General features: G+C 40.4%; 1 protein-coding gene across 1 annotated transcript in view; it reads right to left on the bottom strand.

Annotated features, from left to right (window-relative positions):
- Positions 1 to 26,888, bottom strand: part of PTPRG (protein tyrosine phosphatase receptor type G) — a 392,351-nt gene that overhangs the window by 55,816 nt on the left and 309,647 nt on the right. The window contains 5 exon segments of the mRNA XM_030458295.1: positions 11,804 to 11,936; positions 19,557 to 20,358; positions 22,698 to 22,747; positions 23,137 to 23,245; positions 25,229 to 25,413. Coding sequence (XP_030314155.1) covers positions 11,804 to 11,936; positions 19,557 to 20,358; positions 22,698 to 22,747; positions 23,137 to 23,245; positions 25,229 to 25,413 — 1,279 coding nt within the window.

Genomic DNA, 26,888 nt, shown 5'->3' with positions numbered 1-26,888 from the left:
CCCGTAGGTCTAGCTAGAGCCTGGATGAAATGGGAGTTTCTTTTATGTTCAGAAGGGCCCAGCTGCTCCTCATGCAGAATGCTCCTGAGAGTGAGATTACACATTCAGACATGGTGAGATGAAGCAGCTGCTGAGAATGTATATCAAATACTGTGATTTCCTCTCTTCTGCTCTCTTATTCCATGCACCTTGAATAAAACTGTGCTGCAGGGACAACAGGTCTCTTTCTAGTAGTTCCTACCTATTCCTCTAAACTATACAGCAGGGAACTTGTTCCACGTTGCTCTGTGGATAGCAAATCCAGTGATGTTGAACTCTAACCTTCTGCTGCCACAAACAGCTAAATTAATTCCCCACAGCACATCAACACTGCTTTTGAAAAGACACAGACAGTGCAAAAAACAGATGGAAACAAAACTTATGGGCCTTTAAAGATGTCAAGCATTTCCTCACAGTGATGGCATAAGAATCTTTTTTCTTCCCATCAATTTTTTTTGTTAATCAGAGCACACATGGCAACTCCCTGTGTGGCACCACTCAGGGCTCACCCCATCAACATAAAACCTTGTGAAATTATCACCTCAGGTTTACCACTGGGATAACAATGCTTTTATACCTTGAATTAAAAAGATGAATTGTCACAGCCTGGCAAATCAATATGCAGCAGTAGACACCTAACTCCAGTACTGTTTTGCTGCCCCTTTTCTACTCATATTTGTGACAGGATCTGGCTCAGAAACCCAGAAAAAGAACTCCTGCTGCACTTTGGCCACCTTTGTCCTTTGCCTTCAGGACCACCACTTTGGAGATATTAAAGCAGAAATATAATTTGGATAGCAGCAAAGCCAAACCTTCAGGCTCCTGCTTTGACAGCTGAAAACCCTTCAGAATGCTGCAGAGCCCTTGCAGGTCCCCCAAATTCTCATCTCCACCACCATGTTATGGGAAACACAAGGTTTTGATTGCCCATATTCTGGATGCCATTTGTGTGAGGACCTGGGTGAAGTTACTCTTCCTCCCCCAAGGACCTGAACTGGCATTTTTAGCATCAAGAGCATGGTGTGGTTGTGAAATGCCCAATCATTTCTGAAGAGACCTCAGGGACCTGGTGCCAGGTCTTTATTCACAGATAACAATCGTTACTTTAAGCATAAGAAAAAGGGTTCTGTCCTCCTGACTGCAGCCAAGTGCTCCACATGAGTTGGCTTTGCAGTGATAAATGTCACATTTACAATGGGTTTGGCAACATGAAAGTCCATAATTTGCTTTCCAGGGACCTGTGCTTGATTATCAGGAGAGTTAGAATCATTCACTGAAGTCTAATGAATAGAATTAACACATCATTTAAACAGGGACTAATATGTATGCAAATGAGAAAAAGTTAAAAATAAGAGTTCAAGCCATAATTTCAGAAAATGTAGACTGCATCCTTATGAAATATGAATGTTTCAATTCACCTCGTATCTTTACATCTATGTTAGCTGCTTTGCATGGGAACAATAGGGTGCATGAAGCCTATTTTGATTTTTATATTTGAACCTGGACTTATAAAATGGATTTTATCGAAACATGAATAATATATATGCTAATTAAAGACTCCATTTAATGACATAAATAAAGATGAAGACCAACAGAGGTGAATTTCCATTTGCAAATTTTCTAATTACTGTATTTCTCTTTGGAAAGCAAAAACTTTATTTCCACAATCTGAGGCAAAAAAAAGAGAGTATTTTCTTTGCTCAAATTATCTTCAAAATCTTTTCAGTTTTTTTATTCATTAGGATTGATTTCCACAGAGATACAATTGCTTTGCCTGCATAGATTCAATATTAAATATCATCCAAGTAAAACTATGGTGATTTATGCATGCAAATGCTACTAGTTATTAATCATTATTAGATTTTTCTCTAATAAGGAATTATTGCTGATAAATTCATGTCAAATATCCATCACTAGGGGTAAACTCTATTCCCTATCTCCACCCACCGATAGTGAGGGATTTGCTGCAGTTGAGGAACCCCTCAATCACCAGCCTCATGCCTATGGAAAAGGAGCCATCCCTTGACTTGGAGATGCCTCCATCCACAGGGATTCAGCATCACAGCCCCCAGTCCAACCTGTGGCACGACAGAACGTGCCTTGATCTGTAACACCTTAAAATGTACTTGACATGGAGGTGAATGAGATAAGCTCATGCTGCTACAACTGGAAACTTTCAAAAGGTCATTTAAAAAATGATAAAGAGAGTGAATCACTGTGCAAAAAGATATCCCTGTAACTGATAATTTGATCATAAGGAAAATAAAGAACAAATCTAAGCCTTCAGGGAACAGAACATTGGTCCTTATGGGGAAATGTTTTTATTTAGTTTCTTTTTGGTTTTAACACCAACAATATCTTTAAAATTCAGTTTGGGCTCATTTCTGTTACTTTATAAATGTCACTTTGCAGGATATTTCAAAATGGTTTTGTTTCCAATACATGAATGAGCCCAGTAATCAAGAACCAGGCAGGCTACCTATGCCTCTTTCAGCTTGAAAGGTAGAACTCAAATGGATTTTAACCTGTAAGTTGGTAGAATAAAATATATGCTGCTTATAGCCATAGAAAAAGGGTTTTCTTTTAATCAAATTCAGTATTCTACATGAAACTGAATGAATTCACATGTTTCTCCTACATTCAAAGGCTTTTCCAGCTTTTCCAGAGTTGCACAGCTGGTACTTTGTTTTAAGAAATGTGAAATTAATTCCACTTCTGCTTATTATTGTTTTAGTAGTCTGCTGATTCCTAGTGTTTACCCAAGCAGTTCTGAATGCTGAATTGATTTAATATTCTTACCCTATAATTTTACACTCAGACCACATCCTGCTGTGAAATAGCTAGTGTTAATGTTTGTCCAAATGCTGCTGTGGGACTTAGGACAGCACAGGGCTCTTCAATAGCTATATTTTATGGTTACAAGGAGAGAGAAAAAAAAATATAATTTATCTGATTGCTGTGGTTAATTCACAGTTTCACAGCACAGGTATACTGTTCCCTCTGGGTACATCTACTTGTATTATAGGATATTTCATTCACAGTTTGTCCAAGACATTCCTTTAGCTCCAAACCTACCAATTTATGAGAGGGAATCTACTCCAAAGATACCTGCATATAATTTAACACATACTCTTATAAAACAAGAAATATTATAGATAAGAGATAAACTAGCAACAGATCAATAGAAAAGATAAATGAGCAACAGATCTAACAATGGGTTAACAAATGGTTTCTTTGAGATGAGAAGGGGAACAGAAAAAGAATGCATCCATCTTAAAAAATAGTCTTCCTTTTCTTTTTAAAGCTATTTAATTTCCCAAAAAGTGTTTTTCTTGTGAAATTTTCTCTTCTAAATTACTGACCACAGCATTGAAGCCAGAGTTCAAAAATATTAAAGTTGTACAGAAGTTTCCTGTAGAAGTGGTACCACGTTATTCACTTGAAACATGGCACATTCAAACTATGTTTTCCAAATGTTTTTCCAAGCTTCTAGTCTGTGATTTACAGGACAATTTGTCACAACATTCCTCCTCCTTTCTCATATTTTCATGTGTGCTTTAGCATGTTCCACAGAGCTGCAGAGAATGGACCTTGAAACTCCTGTGCAGGACCAATGACTCCTGAAGCGCTCCTGACAAATGGCTGCTTAACCTTGTTCTGGAACCCAGAAATGATAGAAATTCTGTAGAAAAAAATGCTTTTTTTGTCTGTTCTGTCAAGAAACTTTTTCTAATGCCATACCTAAACTTCTTACTTACTGCAATTTAAGCCAAAGACTCCTTATCCCCAGCACAGTTGGTGCAGAAGATCACATATTTCTTGCAGACTTCTTTCATGTAGAGAGGTGGTTTTGCTTCTCTGCTAGCAAACCTGCCTATCATCTGGTCTAACCAACTCATTGAAAAGGTACCTCACAAAAGAACAACCATAATCCTCTTATTTACACCTGGAGATATACTAGGCTGCTAGAAATCTGGAACTGCTTTTCATTTACACGACAGCTGAGAGGAAAACATTGCTTTGTGACAACAAGATGAAGGCTGGGCATGCAGGACACAGAAAGAAACTGCTGAGAAGTAACTGGATATTGCAATTGCGTATTCTTGAGAGCCCATTTAAGATTATATAGGTGATATATAGGCAGACTCGAGTTTACAAGATCAAGGCCTCATTTAGCTAATAGAAGTTATTCAGGAGTCACTCTGTTAACATCAATGGGACTGCTCAGGTTTAAATCTGAAGCAAAATCTAGACTGTGCTGCTTCACTTAAATGGGACATTCCTAGGCCAAAGAGTAATTAGTGATTTTTGATGTTGTTCCTGATACTGTACAGTTAGCACTGAAACTACTATTTCCTGAGTTTTGAAGATATTCTGATAGTTCTGGAAATCACCACTGATCTGAACGTAAGCTTCACAAATCCCTCTTCAACTTCTTTCCTTTCTCAAGACAAAAGTTGCTGGTTTGTAAAGCTGCAGCTCGCTACTGGCCACCCCAGTGAGGAAACAGAAACCTTGAAGAATTCTGGTTTGTGAGAAGCAGTAAAAGTAGTGTTAATTAAAGAATAGTAAAAGTAACAGGCATATAATGAGAGAACATGCCCCCTTCCACAGACTAGCCCTTAACAGATCATCCAGCATGCTTAAAAAGCAACTTCCCATTTGCAAATCTCTCACTCTCTCTTTTTTGTCTAATGAGTATGAGTTAGTTTGTTTAGGAGCCCAAATGGGCATCTCAGGGGTAATTCAGCAGCAGGGGGTTGGTTACTATAACAGCTCACAACTCCTGCGATTTCTGAAAGGCCCTAAAGTAGCCATTTGGGAAATGGTTATTGAGCAAGAAGCTGCTTGTGAAGGAATGGCAGCATGGGGTGCTCAGCCCCAGCCTGCCCTGCACACAGCAGCACTCACCTACCTCAGCCCTTCCTGCACAGAGAAAACCCGTGTTCCCGCACCCCTGCATACAGTCAGGCTGGGTCCTTTCCAGCACACTGCAAAAAGGAGAGGATGAAAGGCCAGGAGATGACAAGAGGAGGACCAGCAGCAGCATGCCAGAGGTTGGGATTAGCTGATCCTCTGGGCTTTTCTTCCTCTCCGCCCCAGGCTGAGCGTTACAGGATGAAAGAGCAGAAATGCTGTCAGAGAAGTTTTCATATTGATTTTCCTTGTAATGGAAGAATGACAAGTGCTCAAAGAATGATACCAAGAGCTAGAACAAGCAACTGGCAGCTGCCCTGAGCTTCAGGCTTGAAAGCAAACTGCCTGCTGCTGGCACAGAGGATGAGCTCAGCTCTCCATGCAGGTTAAGAAGGAACTGATCAGAGGTCTGGTTCCCTTTAATGAAAAAGAGCAGCATTTTGAGATACAGTACACAAAAGGGCCCAATATTTCAGTACCTTTACTTTTAGCACAGGAAAAATCAAATACAACCTGGATCTTCTGCAATAAAAGCTGAAGTGCTTTTCCTGCATTGCCTGGACTAAGGCAGGGAGATAAGAAGTCTTTGAGTCAGGCTGGACACATCCAATTTGCCAGGCAGTGATCTGACCCGTTCCCCATCCCTGTGAGACTGTTTGGCATCATATGAGGCTAGACATGGCCGTTCCCAGAGAAAAATGAAGGCATGATTTGCCACATCCAGTAGAAGCGGGGCACATCTGGCCAATAAAAAGGAAGTGGAACCTGCAAGAGGTTTCAGGCACACCACTCACCTCCATATTTCCCTTTGTCTCCCCGTGGTGTTGCCCGTCTCCCAGTATAGAAAAGCTCTTGCCCTTGTTGGCTAATTCTCCTCACTGCCTGTGCTAAGCTGGGTTGCTCTCTGGTGCACTGTCATCCCCAAGCTGAACACAAGTGCCTGGATATTGTCCTGAGGCATCACAGGGGACAGTGTCACTGGGAGCAGCCCCATCCTGCCTGCTCATTCCTGCCTCGTGCTGGTCCCTCAGTTATGTTGGTACAACTCTGGTTACTACATGAACCAGGCTGGGAGCTGATCTGTCTTAAATCAAGGTACAAAAGCCCCTCTTTCTTTTTTTCTCTCCATGGATTACTCCACAATCCAGCTCCTCACATGGTTGTACAAACATTTGCATTGCTATCACAGAGGGTAGGAATAGAGGAGGCTGCTTGAACTGCTGCTGCTGAAATAAACACTCATGCAACTGCACCCGAGGCATCCTTAAAATCAACAGACAGGCTCTCAGAAACTGTTACCACCTAGCACCCTCCACTAGTCAGAAAATGAGCAGAATCACGAATATTTTAGAGTAAGCTGAAAGCAGCTTTTATCATTGTAAGCAAGCAATTTTACAATGGTCTGCAAATTTGCAGTCCTTTTTCAATCAGTATAGTAGATGAACAACACATTGTGTACTCATAAAATAAAACCTAGAGATAGGTTCAAAAAACAATTTCAGCACTTTTTACAACATGCTACAGGCAACAGTTCTTTTTTTTTTTTTTTTTTTTTTTTCTCCCCTCGATGTTTTAGCACTGTCTTAGCTATGAAGCTGTGCAAGTTCCACAGAATTTAACACTAAAAGGAAGTTTTCCAAGGCATGGTTATCAGACATGGTAATTACAACAGCTCTTGGTATTATGTTGCAGCTTTCATTTCTATATTACAAACTAATTTACAAATAGAGGTGATCAACCTTCTTCAGTGCTAATTTACCAGTCACAGAACTCAGATGCTGAAATATCGAACACCTGAGCTTGCTCTCACTGAGGTCTTTGCCACAGAGTTCAGCTGTCAAACCCTAAGTGACTTGGCCTGGGGTCACAGAAAATCAATGAGCAAGTCAGGAAAAGCACCCACATCTCCTTGGGTGCAGAATTTCTTCTGCACAGAATGGTACTGCCAGAAAAACACAAGGCTCTGCCACAGGACTCTGCTCAATGCAACAGGATGCTTAATAAAAACTTAAGAAAATTCCTAATGTCTACTAAATTCTTTAGGGTTTTGCCCAAAGAAAATTAAAGGCATCTTTTTCCCCAAGCTGTCTCATATGCACACACGACTATAAACAAGCAATGCAAGCTTGCTTGGTCTTTGAAAGGCAGCAGCTGTGTTGTTCCAAAAATCCCTCCTGAATGTAAACATATTAGCACTGTATAAACAGCTTGATTTAAGAAAAAATGCAATACAATACTCCTGCTTTGTCTTTAGGATCACAATGTTGATGGTGGCAATAATTCAGAGGTGAATTATGGTATCTGCTGAAAAGAAAGAAAAAGAAAACTCTCCAGCTATAGTTTGGAATTAATTTCTTCCTCTTAGCTGAAAATGAGAAATGGCTATAATTTAGTTCCCATTTAAAAGTTGCTGTTGGCTAAACTCTAAAATCTTAATTGCTTCTTAATATTCTCTGCTTATTTTTCCCTTTGAAACCACAGACTACAGCATTGTAGTGCTTAGATTAAAAATCAGAATAGAAAAAACAATCAGTGGAAGGTCACCATCACTCCTGAAATATGTCGGGTTTTTTTTCCTAAAGTTAATGCATATCAAAGTATTTTACTTGATTTCCCAACTCCTGTCACCCTCCTGCACCTCTGTGAAAAAGAAAGGCACTGACCCTGGCTTTCCCATAAATCATCAATACTCAGGACTGTTTCAATTTGCAAGAGAATGCAGTGGAAGTGCTAGAAAAGGCATTTCAAGTTGCATTATTGGCTCAGCATGCTACAGGAACTTGTATTGGTAAAAAAAAAAACCTGAAGTCACACTCAATCCCTAAAAAGTTTGACGGTCACTTCCAAACACACTCTGCAGTTCTGAGCTTGTAGAAAAAGGCTGTAAGAATAACAGTGGCAAAGGCTGCAGACAATCTAAGTAAAATTTTAAATTGACTTTGAAGAGCTGCAGAAGGATGTCATGGTACTGAGGCTGGGTATAAAATCACAAATGCAAAACAAATGCCCAGAAATGCAAAAATAACGTGCTTGGAAAACTGCACCTTGCTAAGCACATGTTCTACCAGGCTGGATGTGTACTATTCAAGCTCCAGTGACAAATCTTAAAATCCCAGTGAATACTTCTGAGAAATACTCATTGGCTATGCATATAGTACACAGTTTCAGGAACCAGTGTGAAAGAAACAAAAGCAGAAAAAGAAGCAGTTTCTCCTCACCTTTTCTGTTTGCCAAGACTCAAATTCTTGACTTGATGCTAAATCGGTTTCAATCACTAGAGGCCCTGGGACTAAAAGTCCCCTTTCATTATGCCCATGATAGCTCAAGGTTCAGCCAGGCCAGCTTTTCCTCAAGTGTAATCAAAGAGGTGGAGAAGCAAACTGACCTTAGAGTCATCATTGTCCCTCCTGCCCAGGAAGCCCAACTGACAACCAGCCCCAGACAACTTTGTGGCTCCTGGTCATCCTGTGATAGTGCTCTCCTCATTGTTCAGGGATAAAAGCCAGTGCAATTTTTGCAGCTTCCATTGTGCTGACCTAGTTTATTTTCTACTCTACCAACTTAAAATCACATAGCCCTCTTTGAGCAGCAGTGTCATTAAAAGTACCGAATTCAGGAAACTTTAGTGATGGGTAATTCAGAGCTGCTGCTTGCCTGCAAGTTCCCATCCCTTTTCATTACTGAGATGGCCATCATGCTAAGAAGATGGAAGTGACCCTTTCTCTTCAACATCAATCATATTCTTTTGCCATTTGTCCAGGATCCACATGGAAAAAGAAACTGAGAACGTCAAATTACCTCTGCAAATACAGGAATCTCATTCAGAAACTGCAAAGATCATTTCCAAAGATACTCAATTACAAGAAGTCTCTAATGAACACAGCATGGAAGCTCAACAGATAAAGAAAGGAAAAGCTTCATCAAACAGTGACTGCTTCCTATGACTCTCTTTTTTAAATAAAGGAAACTGAAAATAAAGCTTCCTTACAAGACATCATCACAAAACTTACTTTATTGCTGTATCACAAAATGAGTCACAAAGGATCCAAACTGAGATAAATTATTTGCCAAACATTCACAAGCAAAGTCCTCAATTCTTTATTTTGGTCTCTGGATAAAAGGACATTTGCCAAACCTTCACAAGCAACCTCTCCAACTCTTTATTTTGGTCCCCAGATAACAGGGCATTGATACAAAGCAAACAAGCAGCAGGTTTTCCTCTGCTTCATTCTGGTCTCAATTCATCTGATTCCACAACTGCTCAGAAACACTGAAGTAAAAATATAATTTGTTTTATCTGCAAAATGTATTGCCAAAGGGTAGCCATGTATTGCTAAAGGGTAACCATGTCTTTTCTCCATTATCCAGTTCTGAGTTATGTTTTATAAGGCTTTTTCTCACACTAAAACAAAAAAGAGATCCTTGTCCAGCATTCCTGTCCCCTTGAGGGATATTCTTTCATAACAAGTGCTTCTCTGCTGTGCACATCAAAACTGTGTTTCCCTTACTGAAAAATCTGTCTCAAACTTGTTTTCATGCCATTTGCTTTGATGGTGTTATTTAGCAAATTATTCCATATGTTGTCCAGTACATTTTAAATTACGTATTTCTTCCTGAAAATCCAGATTACTTTTCCTTTCAAACATGTAATTTAGACTCTGTGGTGTTTGAGGATCTGTTTTTTCCTTACTTCAAAACACTCACAGAGATAAACATTTTATTTTTCCTAAAGTAAGGTAATCACACTGGAAAGGGCACAGAAAATGCTGTGTCGCCACTTCAATGACACGGTCTGCACAACATGAAATGTTACTGTGGACAATTTGTGTTCTAGCTGCTTTCTCATTTATCCTAAAGCACAGGTTGACATCTTTATATGCTCTCAAAAAATCTTCAGAACTATAGAGGTAGACACACAGGAGATCATTTTGAAGCTACTACACCTGTGCTCTCAGGTTTGCTTATTGTTCCTCGATTTGTTGCTTCATATTTCTCAAAAACTTTTGAGTGCTACATGACATACATTCCATGATTACATTATTTTTAATCTCCACTTTTTTTAGTATCAATCATACACAAAAAATTGATCTAGTGAAGTCAATGGTATTAATGACAATGCTGTAAAACCACCAGAGCCACCAATAAATATCACCTACTCATCCATACTATGGAGAGCAGATAGGAAACAATTGCTGTCCATATGCAAAATAACAAACACTACTGGAAAAGTAATTTGGCTTCAGTTAAAGTCTTCGTTCATGTATCTTCCTTGATTTATGTGCAGGTTTGTTATGAAGCAAACAAAAATTTTATGAGGTGGATGGTTAGGAATTTTCAAGTAAAAAAGTATTTACATTTAATTAACACATCTTAATTTTAGACTAGAATAATATTATGATCTGCAATCCAAGCCAACATTTATCAAAAATTAGTCTCTAACTACTGGTCAGCAAGTCAGTACTTCTCAACTGCAGTATATTCTCAAGGATGCTACTGTTGCTCTTTCAGTGAATTAAACACTAATTTTGCAATTATTTCTCTCGATCCATTAGTGAAATTGCAGAAAATGGAACTGTTTTCCAGATGAGGGGTTGCAACATTCTTCTTGATAATCGCTATTAGCATTTGATTTCAAAACCTTTTCTACTTAGAAGAGCATTTTGTATCAATGCAAGTTAAATATTACTAACCTCTCACTACAGTGCCTCAGGATATACCATAATCTTCAAGGGCTATCCTGGTGTGAACGTGACCAAGTTTAGCCCTTGAAATGAAGAATATATACTGAAGAACAGGATACTACAGTGGCATCTGCAGAACTTTTCCAAGTTCAACTTTGTACAATTTCATTCACTGTCATACTGTGATGATTTAATTACTTGCAAATGTTAATAGATACACTATTTCACAAGACTATTGTCATCTATTCGTTAATATTCTTTCAAATGTTCCCAGCCTTAACAATTTGGCCCATTAATTGTCAGCAAAATGGATGTACTGAAAAGCAGCTTGGTATTTTTTTAATTGATTCTGCAAATATAATTATCAATGGACAGCTATTTCCAACCAAAGCTATTTTTCTGTGTCCCATTTAATTAGATGTAGAAATAATTACTAAATATGTGCTATGAGGCTAATCCCCAGTTCATTTTCATAACTGGACAAATGAGATGTTTTTAGATTTTGGTTCTGGCACAAGAAGATGTGGAAGGTTTTGATTTACTCGGAATAAAATGGAGATGTAATTCCCAGTCTCCCCTACTGAAACCAATGGCCCACTGGCATAGAACACATACTCTTTTTAAGAAGCAATCTTTACTTTCAAGACGTTGCAGGGTTCACTTCTAAACATCAATGCTTAAAAATCTTGTGCTCAGAGTATTGCCATGTATTGTGAAGCAAGGTTATCCCTGGTTCTTGCTGTACAGTCAAAGGAACAAAACAACTGCTTAAGATTGCACAGGAGCTCTGAGGAAAATGGAACCAAGTCCTGTCACACCAGGCTTTTCTCTCACACCCACCTTTCCTGAAGGCCAGGACAAAGATATTTTCTATAGCTGTATTAGAGGGACTAATTGTGAAAATATTTATCATCGTTTCAGGTGATATTATCATTGCTAGAAGTCTACCAAGCTCATCTTCATGACACAAAAATACTTAAGACAGCTGAATAGTTAACCAACAGAGCTGCTCTGGCATCCAGAGCATTATCTAATCCATCTGCATTATCTAATGCATCTATCACTGTAACATCTCATAAAAAAAAACCCACAGGACCACATTAAAACACTACCTTAAATGTGTTTTAAATCATTATCAGTTTCCAGGCAAAGGGAAATAGACTCACCTCCAGTAGACAAGTACAGCAATGAGAAGAATGAGGCACACGAAAGTCAGTGCTGAGACCACAATAAGTGGGATGATCCATTCCATTCTACCAGGAGAAGGTCTTGTGGCCATGCTGGAGCTGTTCTTGTCAGCTGTGTGTTAAACACATAACAAAAACAATCACTAAATGGAATAAAAAAATTCTGTATGGAGAAATGTGTAAGGAAAACAACTCATTTGTCTATTTTACATGGTATGAGTAAACAGAGCAAAGATCTAACGGCAGGGTGGGACTCCATTTGTCTTTAGTCTGAGACATGAGAGCATGAAAGTATGGTGTTTATTGCCACATATGGCTTGGATTTTACTACTGCCTGTAATTACAGTCTCATAGACAATTTTAGGACTCTATCATGCAAGCACCTATTATCAGACGTGGAGCACCCCACTGAGTCATTTCACCACATTAACAAAGGAAGTGCTTTGCTTGGCCATGAGTGTTTGCAGACAAATGCACTCTGTTTCTCAATACCACAGGGCAGCTCTGATTGAAAAGCTCAGTGTAATACTTTGCTTCAGAAATACATTTCTTGGTAACTACCTTAAAATAAAAAATCCTTAACATGTTGGGTGCCATGTCACATCATTTGTGGAATTGTCACAATCTGGTGAGCTATTGCATACGAAAGCACATTTTAGCATATGGATTGTCAAGATGGACGGATGAATGAATAGCTAGGACATGTTGTAACTGACAGAAGAAATCATTATGCCACAGCTTTTGAACAAAATTAAAGTTGGTCAATATTCTGGCTGAGTAACTGTGTTTCACTCTTTGTATGACACCTTGTTAAAATTACTGTATCATACAGAACATAAATATCTAGAGGTTCTGCAAGCAGTGGAGCCAATGAGCATAGACACTGTATAAACATATTTCCAAAGACATCTAATTTGTGCAAATTCATGTAGACTTAACAAATAAATTGTTTTGGACAGAATGATAAAAGAAAATACAGAAGTGGATTCTGTATCTTATTCATGTTTCCTACCAAACAGGCAATACTTGATCAATACCTGTCTACAGGATGTAATGGGAAAGGATTAGTGTAAACAACTTCAGATTTGAAAGAGAATTGGAATGTACACACTTGACTTCTACTTTTTTAGCCTACGTGAGTCTTTCCTTACCAACTTGCTTCCTTGCCCTCATTCACTATTGTATTATCATATCTTCTGAAACTGCTGCAAATCCTACCAGAAGAACATAATTGCCTTTTCACCGTAGGCAGGCAAAACACAGATAATTGGAAGTCACCAGATGTCACATAATATGAAGTCATACTCTATTTTAATAGCATTTAGATTATACTCCTCCATAGGCAGGAGTAAAATTCAACTAACATAGAAGTAAAGGTTAATTGTAAATGCTTTTGCTTGACTGCTGAAAACAGAGCAAGGCTGCAGGCTGCTGCAAGCCCAGCAAGAAATCTTTCTAGTTTTAAGAACTAGGCTGATGGAGGTAATGCCCTTTAGCAAGCAGCCTAAATGAGGTGCTAATCAGAAGGATGTTTGGGGGGAGTGAACGTGTGTTGAGTACAGAACTTATCAAAAGAGAGATAAGTAGCCAGTTGTCTCTAATTTGAGTGAGAAAGGCTTCAGAGGTTACCAACAGGGTCACTTTGCAGAACAGGCACCCAACATCATACCTTGAAGCACATGGTGAGCTCTTGTCTTCACATCATATTAATAATATACAACATGCTGTTTTAAAGGCAGATCTTTTTCTTTGTCTGACTGGCAAAAACTAAGGAAAAGAACTACCCCAAAACTATAGCAAAAGCTTATTTCTGGTATTTGCCAAACTTGCATAAAAAAATCACAAGCCCTAAGGCATGGGTTTTTTATCAGTGCATTTCAAATCATTTAACAGCATGAAAAAATTAAATCTGTGAGGTAAGTGTTCCTAATCAGAATAGTAAAAAGGTCAAAGGAAAAAAACATGCAATGTAATAAAATTTGGTAGGAGAGCCAAATAGTCCCACCACCTTTCATCCGTTAGGGTGTTGTTTCATCTCTCTCCAAGGACAGTATTCTGTTCAGCTTCACCTCCACTTATTCCAACATGAAAACATATGTTTCTGTTTGCATGGAAAGAAAATTAAATTCTATTGTAAGCACAGCATGGGCTGGTGTCCCAATGCAGACTATTAAATTCTGCAGTGCTCACGATGCTCCTCTTCTCAGTCTACTGTAGAGAACACACTTCTCTGACCCTGCCAACTCCCAATACCACAGATGTGAGGATAAGAAACTGTTCAGTATGTTGAGTGATAGAATAGCAAATGCCATTCCTGCATGCTGATGCTGGCCCTGAAATTCCATTTGGGAATGCCCAAGCAGTGATGTACTTCAGCAAAAAAGAGAATGTTCCTGTGCTGGCTATGAAGAAGTCATCTTAGGTGTTTTCCACTGTGTAAGTACAGTGTTGAGAGAGCTTAAACAATGGAATGCCAATAAAAACCATACTAGATTGACAGCTGGGGCCAGCACCTGTCTCTGGAGTGTGATGGCAGAAAAGCCTAAGAAAAGGCAGCATGCTGGGTAACTTAAAAAAAGAGTTGAAGAAAATACACACAGATCTGGGCCTTTATAGCTTTCGGCTCTCCTACATATAAAAATATTACAAAACATAAAATAGCATTTCACTCTTTTCCAAAGAAAGAATGTTGAGCCTTGGTAGTGTTAACACCATATCCTTGTACCAGTGCCCACCATACGCTGTATTTCGGGGGGGAAGCTTAAAAAATGGACCAGGAAACTCCATTTTGCTAAGAAATGTAAACAGTTTCCACTGGCATATGCCTTCATTGAATTAATTCAGTTTGCCTTTTACTGGCTTGGAATTCATCCCAGTAGGATGGAATAAAAATTATTACAGTGTATCTCTTTCAGAGGTCCCATAACCAAGCCCGGGCACTGGTAAATCTGCTCCAGCATCTGGAAAAATCCATAATTCTTGTGCACCTCCAATTCAGCAGTTTCATCCAGGGTCTGGATGGATGAGGCCCTGACACAAAGAGAATTAGAGAGCATCAGGCAGCAAGGAAGGGTTTGGCAGTGCAACCCTTGCACAAAGGTCAGGGCAAGAAAGAAGCATCCTACAATTTGTGAAATGTACTGGATCTCTGTGTATTCTTGGTAATTGGTTTCCAAGAACAGAAACATATTTATTGCCCTTAAGTAAGACTTAGATTGCTATAATAATAGCAATATAAAATAGGTTGCTATAATAAGCAATCCTTGCTTTAATATATAACTTATCAACTCTTATAATTCCTTGTGTAAACTGCCAGGACAAAGTTCTGTTTGTTGTGCTGTTACAGATACTGTTAACTACGACAGTCCTCATGTTCTGTAAGCCAGAAGAAAACTCCCACTGCCAAACTGCCTCAGATCATCTGGTCACCTAAAAGAAAGCCACCTGCTCATCTTTCCTTTAAGTAAATGAAATTAATGGGCTTACATAAAGGTATCAATTAATTCTGGAAAATAGTATCAGTCATGTTCTTAAAAGATGAAAAAAGGCAAAACCATGTTTTTAAAAATTAAGACCTTTGGCACATGACACTGCAGCTATTTTCTCCCTGTCTCCTTAAAGGCATTCCTGCAGTAGTCATACTTATAGGCTGTGCATAACTGAGCATGGCTTTTCTCAGTTTTGTAAACAGATGCCAATCATAGTTAATCCCAATGTCAGATATCTGAAATTCATACTGTTGGGAAACATCAAATAAATCAATCCTTTTATTTTCAAGCCATTCTGCTGTCTGTGCCTGGAAGGTGCCATGCAAAATGGCTCAAGTGGCACATGAAAATACAGCTTAATAATCCTGCCATGAATGAAGAAAGAAAGAATTACACAGACGTTTAATTATCTTAATGAGGTTATTCCCAAAAGGCTTTTGTAACCTCAAAGACCATCCTAAAAAACAAAACTCAGTCTCTGCTAAAAGCATTCACCAGGCTTGAAATTTAACCCTGCACACGATGATGTCTCTACAAAGCCCTCTTGTGGGAGGAACTGGGCAGAAGTGAGTGCTGAGGGATGGGAGGACCTGGCTGAAGTTTGGATCAAAGGCCAAATCCATGTCTCTGTTCTCAATCCTATCTCATGACCCAGGCAAAGCCCCAACTGGACATCTATTACTTTGCTCACAACAGCCCATTTGTCAATAACAAAGGATCTGTTTAACTGTCCAGCACAACAAACCAAAATTCTGTGGGATAATACCTGCTCTAGCCTGATTAAAATGAATCACACTGTGGTTTTTCCAGTTTTTGGGATTTTTTTTTTTTTGGGTGTTGGTTGTTTTTTTGGGTTTTTTTTTGGTAGACCATAATTTTTCTAATTTTCAGGTTTCCGAGTCACAGACAATGCTGAGCAGCTGTGTGTGTAACAGTTGCAGATCAAAGGTACAATTAATCTGATGTGGGCACCAAAACAGAAATGGGTGATCAGGAAAATGAAAGAGAAGAATGCAAGCAAGCGTTCAGTGACAGAAGAAAATCATTAGAGTTGGCCGATACCACCAGACAAGAAGAGGCCAATGCCATTTGGAAAATAATGACACAGTCTCAGGAGAGGTGTGTGTGTATGTGTGTGTGAAATAAGCACTAAAAGAAAATGAGCCTTGCTGTACTAATTGGCCTCACACTTTCCCTGTAATTTCTCATGTGTTCCCTGTTCTCTTCTAATCATCCACACTCATGAGTACTTTCCCATTCAGTTATCTCCTTACAACTGCTAATTTAATCCTATATAATTAATTTTACAAGTGTACATTGTTATGAAACAATTTTCTACTCTCTCAAATGATTAAACTTTCTACTCTCAAAAACATTTTTGAAACCTTGACAGCTTTCTAAAAACTGCTTTTCTAGAGAAAAGATGCATCCAAAATTTTTTTGCCCTCAGCAGAACACATTAAGCTGCAGGGATTCTTTCTGCTCACTTTGAAAATTACCTTCACCCTTTTTTAACTAGCCTGATGCTCAAGAATGCTTTCAGACACGTCTGGTAATGCCTTCATCTTGATTTCAGGTTTATCTTTTTAAGGAAAAACTTTAAGGCCATGGCTCATAGGAAGAGGTCTTGTTTATGTCTGGAGTTTCACTGAACACAACGCCTTGCATGAGCTGGATCAGGTCTGTCTGTAGGAAATGTAGATTTCCATATTATTGTGGAAAAGAATTTAGCTGAAGCAACTATTCTTGGGCTTCATGAGGGTTTTTGATTATTGGGCCAATTCACCAGCTGTGGGTTCTGCTGGCATGTGTCTTGGGTAACCTATATCCAGCCTGGAGGAAAGCTCCTTCTCCTGCATTCCCAAGAGTCTTCTCACAGGGGAAGCTCTTCAGTACACTAAGGGGCCTGGGAAGCTGAAAATATGGAATGGTTTCTTCTCCTCACCTCAAGTATGTCACCAGAGATTTAACTAAGGTTAATTTGAGTGAAACAGACAACTCCACTTACCTTCTCCCCAGCTAACATGTGCTGGTTGTTTCAGATTGTTTCCTACACTTGAAACCATTTTTTGAGACATGGTGATGTTACTAAATTATGCCCCTTCCATATATAAACATGAAAAACCTAATCTGCAGAGTCCACTCAAGACTGTCTTTGTGTGCAGTCTTCAGGCAGAGTAACTTCAAGCCTCCAAGGCTGCAAGTGAGCAGAGCTCTTAAAAGAGGCTGTCTAGTAGGAGGCAAAGCTGTACTGAACCACTTTCAGTGACAGTTCTCTGCACGCTAAAAAGAGACAGAAATCACTACAGACTAAGGAGATACAATTCACAGTAACTACTAAGTACTTCTTAGCAATATTAACAGTATTTCCCCATCCCATTGATTTTCATCTTTTTCATCTTACTTTAACCACATAATAAAAACCAATTTAATAACAATCCCTTTGCCATGAGCTAAGGAAGAAGACCAACTACCCATCTTTCCTTCAACTTACTAGGCTGAGAATAAGCCATGAGATTCTTTTTGGGTCTTGTAAAAAGGATATTGTACTTGGGCCATCCAAGAAACTGGCACATGAAAAACAGGGAAGCAGAAGGCAAGAAGAACTGAACAGAGCTATTTCAGAGGCAAGTTTACCCAGGCAGGCTGAATTTCTGGGGTTTGAACCTAAACGGTGCTGAATGATTACTCCCAGTATTGCAAAGCATGGTTAGGAAAAGTTCCCTCCTTCCTGGTAAAAGGCTGACTGAAGTGAGTGGCATGTTGAAAGCTGCTTGACAGGCATCTCAGACCACATTCAGTGGCAATGTTGGACTTTGAAGATGATTTCCAGTTGAGGAGTAAGAAAAAGAGCAACATATTTTCAAAAAACCAGCACAACCTGGTGCAGGTTTCTTGGCTTCTGTGTTGTTAATCTGTTCTCCTAGCAAACAGTTATGATTGACAGCATTAGAGTCAGGTCAGCATTTCTGTAACAAATGTTATTAAAGATTGGATTTAGCTTTGTTTTTTAAATTGGTTCTGAGCTGTAAGTGAATGCACAATGTCTGCATTTTTGTGTTTGTAAATGCAGGGAAAAATAAATAGGTTTTTTACAGAACTCAAACTGTAGAGCAGCTTTGATGGTAAATTACAAAACAGTCTATAGATTAGCAAAATAAGCAATAGCAGTGGAAAAACAAACAAACAAAAAATGTGCACTATCTTATAAATGCTGTGGTAATACCCATAATCATTCAGATAAACCCATTGCTGTATCTAAATCTCACTCCTTACTTGGCAAATAAATCCATATGAATGTACTCCATTTGCTCCTTGCAGTTACAAGATCTGTTTTCCTTACCAGTGCCTGGAGCTCCCCAAGCAGAAACACATGCATATGCACCACACTTGCTGTGCAGGGATTTGGGAGCACTATGAGATGCCTGTTTGCACAGGGCTGTGCACCAAATCCTGGCTGCACAGGGCTCGGTGCACATGGAGATCACCTGGGCATGCTTCCAAAAGGTCATATTTGCTGTGTACATACTGTGGTGTTGGTACATACATCCAGAGCTGGTGTGTACACGAGTGCTGGTAATTCTCATCAGGACAAACAGAAAATATATGAACTCTCCCTGCCTAATATTCTTGGGGTTTTTTCCACAGGGAAAAAAAAAAAAAAAAAGGCAACCCTAGTGCAAAATGTGGCTTGTCTTGGATGATCAGAGCATGCAGGTTTTGTGGGGAGAAATAAACCAGAAGTGATCCTGTACTTGGGAAAATATATCTCAAAACCCAATCTGGGAGAATCCTGCAGATAAACTAAATTAGTTTACAGCATATATACCAACCTTCCCATGAAACACCAGCACAGCACAGCAATCGCTCTTCCAAATTAATTTCACAGCTATAGTTCACTGCGTTCTACTTTTTTTTTTTTTTTTTTTTAAAGAAACAAACAGAACCCAAACAAAATTCTTAATGCAGCACGTTTGGAGTTAACATTTTTCCACTTTTTCTCTTCTAGTAAGCAGTATGAGGAGAATGAATCTGCCCCAATAACATGAAAGGATGATCCTTCCTCTTCTCCTCCCTCCCGTAACAATTTGTGGGTTGGGTCCCACAATGACCTGCCCATTGGATGAAGCCAGACACCACAAAAATACTCTATCTACTGGAAATCAATAAGGAATTTGGATGGTATAATTTTCTAACAGTCTTACCAACAACTGGTAAAAAGAGTTTCCCCGGAGGTCACTCACCTGGGTTAATGGTGATGAATTTGTTATCTGAGGGGTACTCTTCTGGAAACCTGTCCTCCTTTGGAGGTTTTCTTGTTGTTTCTGGTCTTCTTGGGATCTTTCCCAGGTAAAGTTCATCAGTGAACGCTGGTGGCACTTGGGTGGATGGGAGTGGCTGGGGCTGGGTGCCTGCTTCAGCAAAACTTTCCTCCTCGGGACCTCCAGCCGTGGGGGCAACATTTTGGTTTGGCTCTTCCCCCGATATGGTTTTATTTCCTTCCTCCTCAGCGGTCCTGTTAGGGGAAGCCGTGGCCACGCTGGGCTCCGTGCTATTGCGTGCCTCCGCGGCTGCCGTCGCCCTGTTTTTCTCTTTCTTCTCGGCATCCTTTTCTTCCTCTTCCTCGTGCTCCCGCTCCCCATCCTCACTCTCACTCTTGTCATCCTTCTCCCCCTCCTCTGCTCCCTCGCCGTCCTTCGTTAGCGCTGAGTCCCGCTCAGGCCCGGGGGAGGCAGCGGCGGCCGCCGCGGCCTCGGTGGCGGCTGCCATTGGCCTTCCCGCCTGCTTGCTGGGGGTGGCCGCCGCTGGGAGCCGTGTGGGCCACACACTGCTGGGGAAGGAGGAGATGCCTCCGCCGCTGAAACCCAGCCCTGCCAGCAAGGTGCTGGTCACCACTGAGGCCACGGTGGCCTGGCTGCCGCTGGAGGAAGGTCCCATCCCCGTGGCCATGGACACAAAGGAGAAGGGGAGCCCCGAGGATGTCCAGGTGGAGGAGCCAGAGCTGATGGGGGCCATGTCAGCGGAGGAGGCAGGAGAGGCTGTAGGCTTGAGGAGGTCATGGGCAGCAGAGGGGAAGAAAACAAAACAGAGACAATCAGCAGGGGCTCTGACATGACACCTAGGATCATTTTACTTTTGCTTTTCCCTCCCTTTCCACACACACACACACACACACACACGCCATGTTAGTTGGTTGTCTCTTAAAGAGCGAGGCTGGCACCAGCTGGACACAGGCCCAAGGCAGGATGGGGACACACCACAGGGTTACACAGCAAATGATGAAGGGAGGAAACCTCCCTGCATTCACTGCTTCCAAACACTCATTATCATCAAAAATCTCTCTATTTTAAAGCGGAACCTTCTCCACCCACCTCACTGGAGACTTGTAACGTTTCCTCTCAGGGGTGAGGAGGATGTTAAAGGAGTTTAATGAGTTTAGCTGCATTATTCGCAGTGCTTTAATCCTCAGAATACAGAAGTTTAAAAATACAGCGTTACATAAAGGCTGTCCCAAAATAAGGGGTCTGCTGCCTACACTTGCCTCCACGGCTGGTGGGTCTGCTCTTCCCACACCCACTGCGCGGGCCTCAAACAGCACTATTTTTATTTCCTTAATTTACCCAGTAGCCTTATTCCTCTAAAGACTGGTGGCTGCTGTCGTCAGGCATTGCTTTTGTTAGGAAAGCCCTGGCAGCACAGACAGCTGGGCACTCGTGAAGGACTTGGAGGGCATCAGGAGCCATTAGGCAAGGACCTCTGCCAGTTCCACCTGGCTGAAGCACCCATGTATAGACTTGGCTTTTCCCTTACAAGTCTCCAGACACTGCCAGTGAGCCAAAGCCACTTTCTTCATGAAACTGAGAGGGAATGAACCATGGTTTATGGACTTTGCACCCTCTGCAACCCACCACTGTTATTCTAACAAGGTCAGCTCTGTGAATGCATGCTCACACCTGGGTCTCTCTGTAAATGTGTATGCTCTATTGCAAGGAAAAACCCTTGGTATGTATACTTAAAGAACTAGACAAGTAATTCCTAAATTAATGTGGAAAAAGACGCTGAAGTTAAGTAAGTTAACTAAGGACAAGGAGTAATACTGTAGGAAATCCAGGGTCAACAGTTCTGCCTGGACAACATGACCATGCTCTCTCTCTGTGATGTACTGAAAAATGTCTCATAAAGAGAAGCAAGAGGAGCATTAGCTGGAAAGGTACACAATAGATAAGGACAAGCAATGGTAAATAAGTGCTTCTGAATCTTGAGCAAAACTCTAAGATGTTTATATCTGAATAACCTAAGAGTACTTCTGCATCCCTTTGCAGTTCCCAGTTTTCAGTCAAGCTGTGTGGTTTAAATGCTGCAGCAAACTAAGAAAGGCTGCTTTTTCAAGTTATTTTTGACCAGCTGCAGTTACAGAGAACCTGAGATCTCAGAAAAAAAAAGTGCTTTAGAGACTTCAAGCCAAAATTTTAAATAACCATCTAAACTTTCAGATGCTTATCAGGGTGAATCTCTAAGGCGCTGTGAGATTTGTTTTTCACTGGCATGTACATTCTCAAAGTTGGACTGATATTAAAATTTGACAGCAGATTTTATATGTCTAGAATACCTCTATATATCATTAAACAAATATTAATCATTCAAATTCTAGCTTTGTATGTTTTACCTGCTTACTAGGGAGTATATCAAACAGGAGCAGAGTAAAACCAGAAGCAATATACTTAGAGTAAATTCAGTAGCATTAATTTAGCCCATAAATTTGACTGCACAATTCAGAATACTGAATGCTGGGAATTTAGGATATAGATAGTTTATGTTGAATAATCTAAAAAGGTGCTTTCAAAACTGAAATAGTGTATTCCAGTTTTACTGTAAATGTATGAACATTTCTGATTCTGGAATATGAAAGTAATCTTCAGTGACTTGTTGCAGTCTCACCTGAATAAAAACTAAAACAAAGACCTTGTTAAGGCGTAATTAATAAAACAGCAGATATTCTAAAAGCAGTAGGAGAGTAGAGGTGCTGTGCATGAAGCCTTATTCCTGTTGCATATACTTCTGGTCATACAGTTAATAAAAGAAATCAAATTTATTTCCATGGCCATCATTAGATGACAAATCTCTAAAAAACGAGTTCAATATATATTTGAGAAGATTTTTTTTTTAATGCCTCATCCACCAGTTGTCAAAGCCTGTCAGGGCATGAAGCTAGAAAACCAAAACCCCTCTAATATTTTAGGTGTGCTATGGAACCTTTTGTGGTGGGTGTGAACAACCACCCCCCGGGACAGCCTGGTCCTGCCACAGATTCACAACCCCGTACTGCCACCTGGTGGGAACGGGGACCCGAATTCCCGCCGCAGAGATTGATGGCCACCACTTACCACTCCTGTTTTGACAATTCTGGTCCCCTCGAAAATTCGAGTAGTGTTAGCTGAGGAACAAAGAACAACAGCGTGTTAGGTAGGACTGATCTCCTTCCCTCTTTAGGAAAAAAAGAAAAAAACAAAAAGACACCAATCAGGCTCACATAGCTGTGCCACCGAAGCACAAGCAGACTCAGAAAAAATTGCTACAGAAAACTAGCACCAACAAAAGCTCTAAGTTCTCCTAAAACCTGGTAAACGTTGCCAGTAGAGTGGTATAGGCAAACCCCCATCACTAGTGAGATTCTGCTAAAGTCACTGGCCACAATCTGAAATTAGCATTGCATACATGCATTTAAACATCTCCTGAGAACATTCCACACCTTATTGCACTCTGCAAAGAAAATGTTAAACACACAACGAGTCACAATGTAAAAATATGTATGTGGCTTTTTACCTTGAAAGAGCATAGTCTGGCTAAAGTCACTACGCATTTCATTTCGGCAAACTGCTTGAACTCTGAACAGATAAAGGATGTCAGGTGAGACATGGCTAATGATGGCCTTCTGTTTAAAAAAAATAGATATTATTCAGTTTTTTACCCCCATAGTACTGTCCACGATCAGTTTGAAATACATAAAGCATTGTGCTAACACAGGACATTTCTGCCATATAAGACAAACTTCCTTCTATACAGCAACACTCACGGGGACCTGGAAGAGGGAAAGGCCAAGGACAAAGAACTTCCCTGGGATAAACAGGGTGCACCCAGATTCTGCCCATGAGAAAGAAATTACCACATCCCACATCTACTCCTTCTTTCTGAAAGTCTCTGCTCTTCTCAGAAAACCCTAAACCCCGAATCATGTGGCCTTGCAAGAATTAAAATGAGATTTTTATAGGTGGAGATCCAAGTTTCAACCTGGGATAAGCCCAGAAATGTCACTGTATGTTCAAACTGACTATTTCTTTTGCAAAAAACTGACTGTGGCAATTTGATGCTGGTGGCCTGTGTAACGTTGTGGTTTGGCACCTTGGAAGGGGATGTCCCTGTATCCTTCTACACCTGAGTCACTGCCTTGCTGTCTCCCAGCTACTCTTTTGTGTTGCCTTAGTCCCTGACCACATCAGTTAATGTCTAGCAGCAGTCAGCAACAGTAGCTGTATGGGTCACTTGAAATACCAGTGGTCTCTTTAGAAAATACTGTCTTGCTCTGTTTAAGGATGGGACAGCCCAGCTGGCTTTGCCAAAGCACTGAAAGCAAATTGCACTTTCCTCTGAGTTTTCTGCATCTTTAGCCCCTAAAATAAACTAAGCTATCATTGCTTTCTTAACCTCCAAGCTCTGCTGCACAGCACAGGGTCTCATTGCAATTTATTTCCAAGCTTTCACTCCATCACATGCCCTGCACTTTTAATTTTTTCTTTTATATAAAACAGAATGCTGTCAGTGTGCCCACTTCATTTTTGCTGATTGAGGCTCTCCTCCCTATACCCAAGTAAGAAAAAACTCCCTTAAGAGTGTAAAGTTATGACAAGAGAGAGGTTACAACACATCATAACCTTGGGTGCCTTTCAGTAGATTCCTTTCTGATTTTGTGAGGCACACCATTCCCTAATGTGACCCAGATAACAATGTCTAGTGGGAAAATTGAAGATATAATTGGAAATGAAGTAAAAGAATTTTCATCTGGGGGAATAAGAGAAGTATTATTGTATAACTGATTGAATGGCCTCAGAAGAATGTGTATTTGAAAAAAAAAATGGTTACAGTCATTAGGAATAACACTCTGTGCTGCTGCATTTTTCATGTGTATATACAATTACCAATTTCATTATTCTAGAGCCTTTCTTTGATTAACAATAAACAGAGGCCTTTTCAAACCTGAATATGTCACTTTGATTTTATATGCAGGGAGTATTAAAGACCAGTACAATACTTGCTTCCACTCAGACAAGAACGATAAGCACATAACATCCTAAATGGAGCAGATAGATTGGTGTTTCCATCTGTGCTGGAACTGTCTTGTTCTCCCGTTTTTCCTCCCACTGCCAGATGTAGGCAGTGCTTGTGCTGGGCCACTCTGCAATAATCTTCTAGACCTGAACATGCAACTACTACTGCTGGCAGCACTTAGGACAAGAAACTACTTCAGAGTCTGCAAGAGGTGAAACTGAGCCCAGGAACAGATTCCGGGGGATAGGGCTTTTAACATGAAAATCTGTGAGCTGAACACAAGCCAAAAGGTATACAGAGCCTAACTATTTCCCGAGCCAGATGCTTCTCAGCAACAGTATATGAAAAAGTGTCTGCAGATTTAGTCTTTTATGCACTCACATAAACTATAAATCCACTCGCCAGTGTTTTGAGTAATCTGTTAGGCAATGTTCAACTAATGTGGAACATTTTCATAGCAATTCATTGCAAGTCAAACACTATCCTGTCTATAAGGTAACAACTGCTTTCCTTCTCTACTTCCTTCTACTTAGAAAACAACAACATATGGATAGCTTGACACATTTGTCTGGGGATGCTGCTGGGGTTTTACCAGGTCTTTGTCACTGTCCTTTGTGAAAGTCTTCTCCTTTTCATCTTCATTTTTGGTCCAGCTATATGAGATCATGTAGTTCATGATTGGAGGGTGGTAGATGGTTTCTGGTTGGTTCCAAGTTACAAGTAATGCTGTCCTGTTCACAGGCTGCACTTTCATGTTGACTGGGGGAGTGCTGCAAGCTAAAAAACAGAAGGGAGAAAATATGAAGCTCTCTTAAGTAACTGAGAGAAAACAAACAGGAATAACTGTGCCTCACTCCAAGAGCCAGGTTTTTTCTTTAATGCCCTTGCCTGCAGTAATAGCTTTGACTGCAATCTGCTGAGACCAATGGGATTTAACACCACCTGCAGCTGCTTTCTGCTCTCCAGAGTAAAAGGAGTGAGATAAACCACTCTCTGCAGGCAGGTTGCTTAGTTCTTGACTTAATTTCAGTCCTGACATTTGCACGTACGCTTTAACTTGGTCACTTAAGAGCTCTGCACTAGAGCATTAAGAAGAGCAATCAACCTGAGCCCCAGCTTAGCTGGCCCAGAGCCTCCTGCCATACGAAGGGGATAAATACTCCAGTGTGCTCTTCAGGCTCTGGAAATAGTTGGAACTTCTTAAAATGTGACATTACTAGGGTCAGTAAAGATTTTCCTCCTAACCTAGTACATTTTTGCATCTAAGAAGTTACTTTATACTCCCCTTTCTATTTACCTTCCTTCATAAATTCTCCAGTGTTTGTCAGTAACACATTACCAGCACAGGGAACAGTGGCACTTGATGGCACACAGCCACCCCTCTTCTCATAACAGGCAGGTGAACTCTCCAGGCAGTCCCACAAAGCTGCGCCCTCCTGGCCCTGCTTGCTGTGGAGAGGCACCAGTTGCTTCTCACCCAAGAGCCAGTCAGCAGAGATGCCAGCACAGGAGCAGCTTAACCAGAATGCATAAACACAGTCTGCATACTGCAGATGCCAAAACCCAACTTCTGGAAGACCAAGTCCAGGCGCAAACCCAGCCCGTACAGTTCAGGAGTGGGTTGTGCACAGCTGACAAAACCACTTTTCAAGCCATCGAAATGCCAAGGTCAGGGTACTAATGAAGAACACTAGATGGCACTCATATGCTGTTGAAAAAGTACACCATACACTCGCCAACTATAAAGAGTTTATATTTTTTCCAGGCTTTAAAAATCACATTAAAATACACAGCCCAGGACAGATTCTCACATTCTCTTTCCCAATATAAACTCTGAACCAAGAAAAATCACTTGCAATGATACCTAAACACATGTGCCAAGGCAAAGGAGCTGTTCTTTTCTGCCAGGGAAAGTCAAAGTGTCACCCAGTCCATCACACTGATACTGTTTACAGAATTATTTTTCCCAATACGACATTTCTATTTAAAGCCAAGACATTTAGCTTGTCTGTGCTCTGCAGGTATCTGACTGTGTGTATATTTGGCCATTATTTCACTTCTAAAGAGTCGTGGCAGCACTGAAAGGGAGGAACGTCTGCTCCTATGCCTGGACTCACAGGTTGGTCATGGATCCCTTCTGTTACATTACTGAAATAGCTACAGTTCCTAAATAAAAATGATTAAATACTGTAAACACCAATACTACCAGTACAATAGAAAAATGCCTGTCAAGAGTATTTGTGCAGTTATAA

The sequence above is a fragment of the Calypte anna genome, chromosome 12, assembly GCF_003957555.1.
Source record: "Calypte anna isolate BGI_N300 chromosome 12, bCalAnn1_v1.p, whole genome shotgun sequence".
NCBI classification, from domain to species: domain Eukaryota; kingdom Metazoa; phylum Chordata; class Aves; order Apodiformes; family Trochilidae; genus Calypte; species Calypte anna.
The sequence above is the reverse complement of the archived record's forward strand: the minus strand, read 5'-3'. Positions and strand labels throughout refer to the sequence as shown.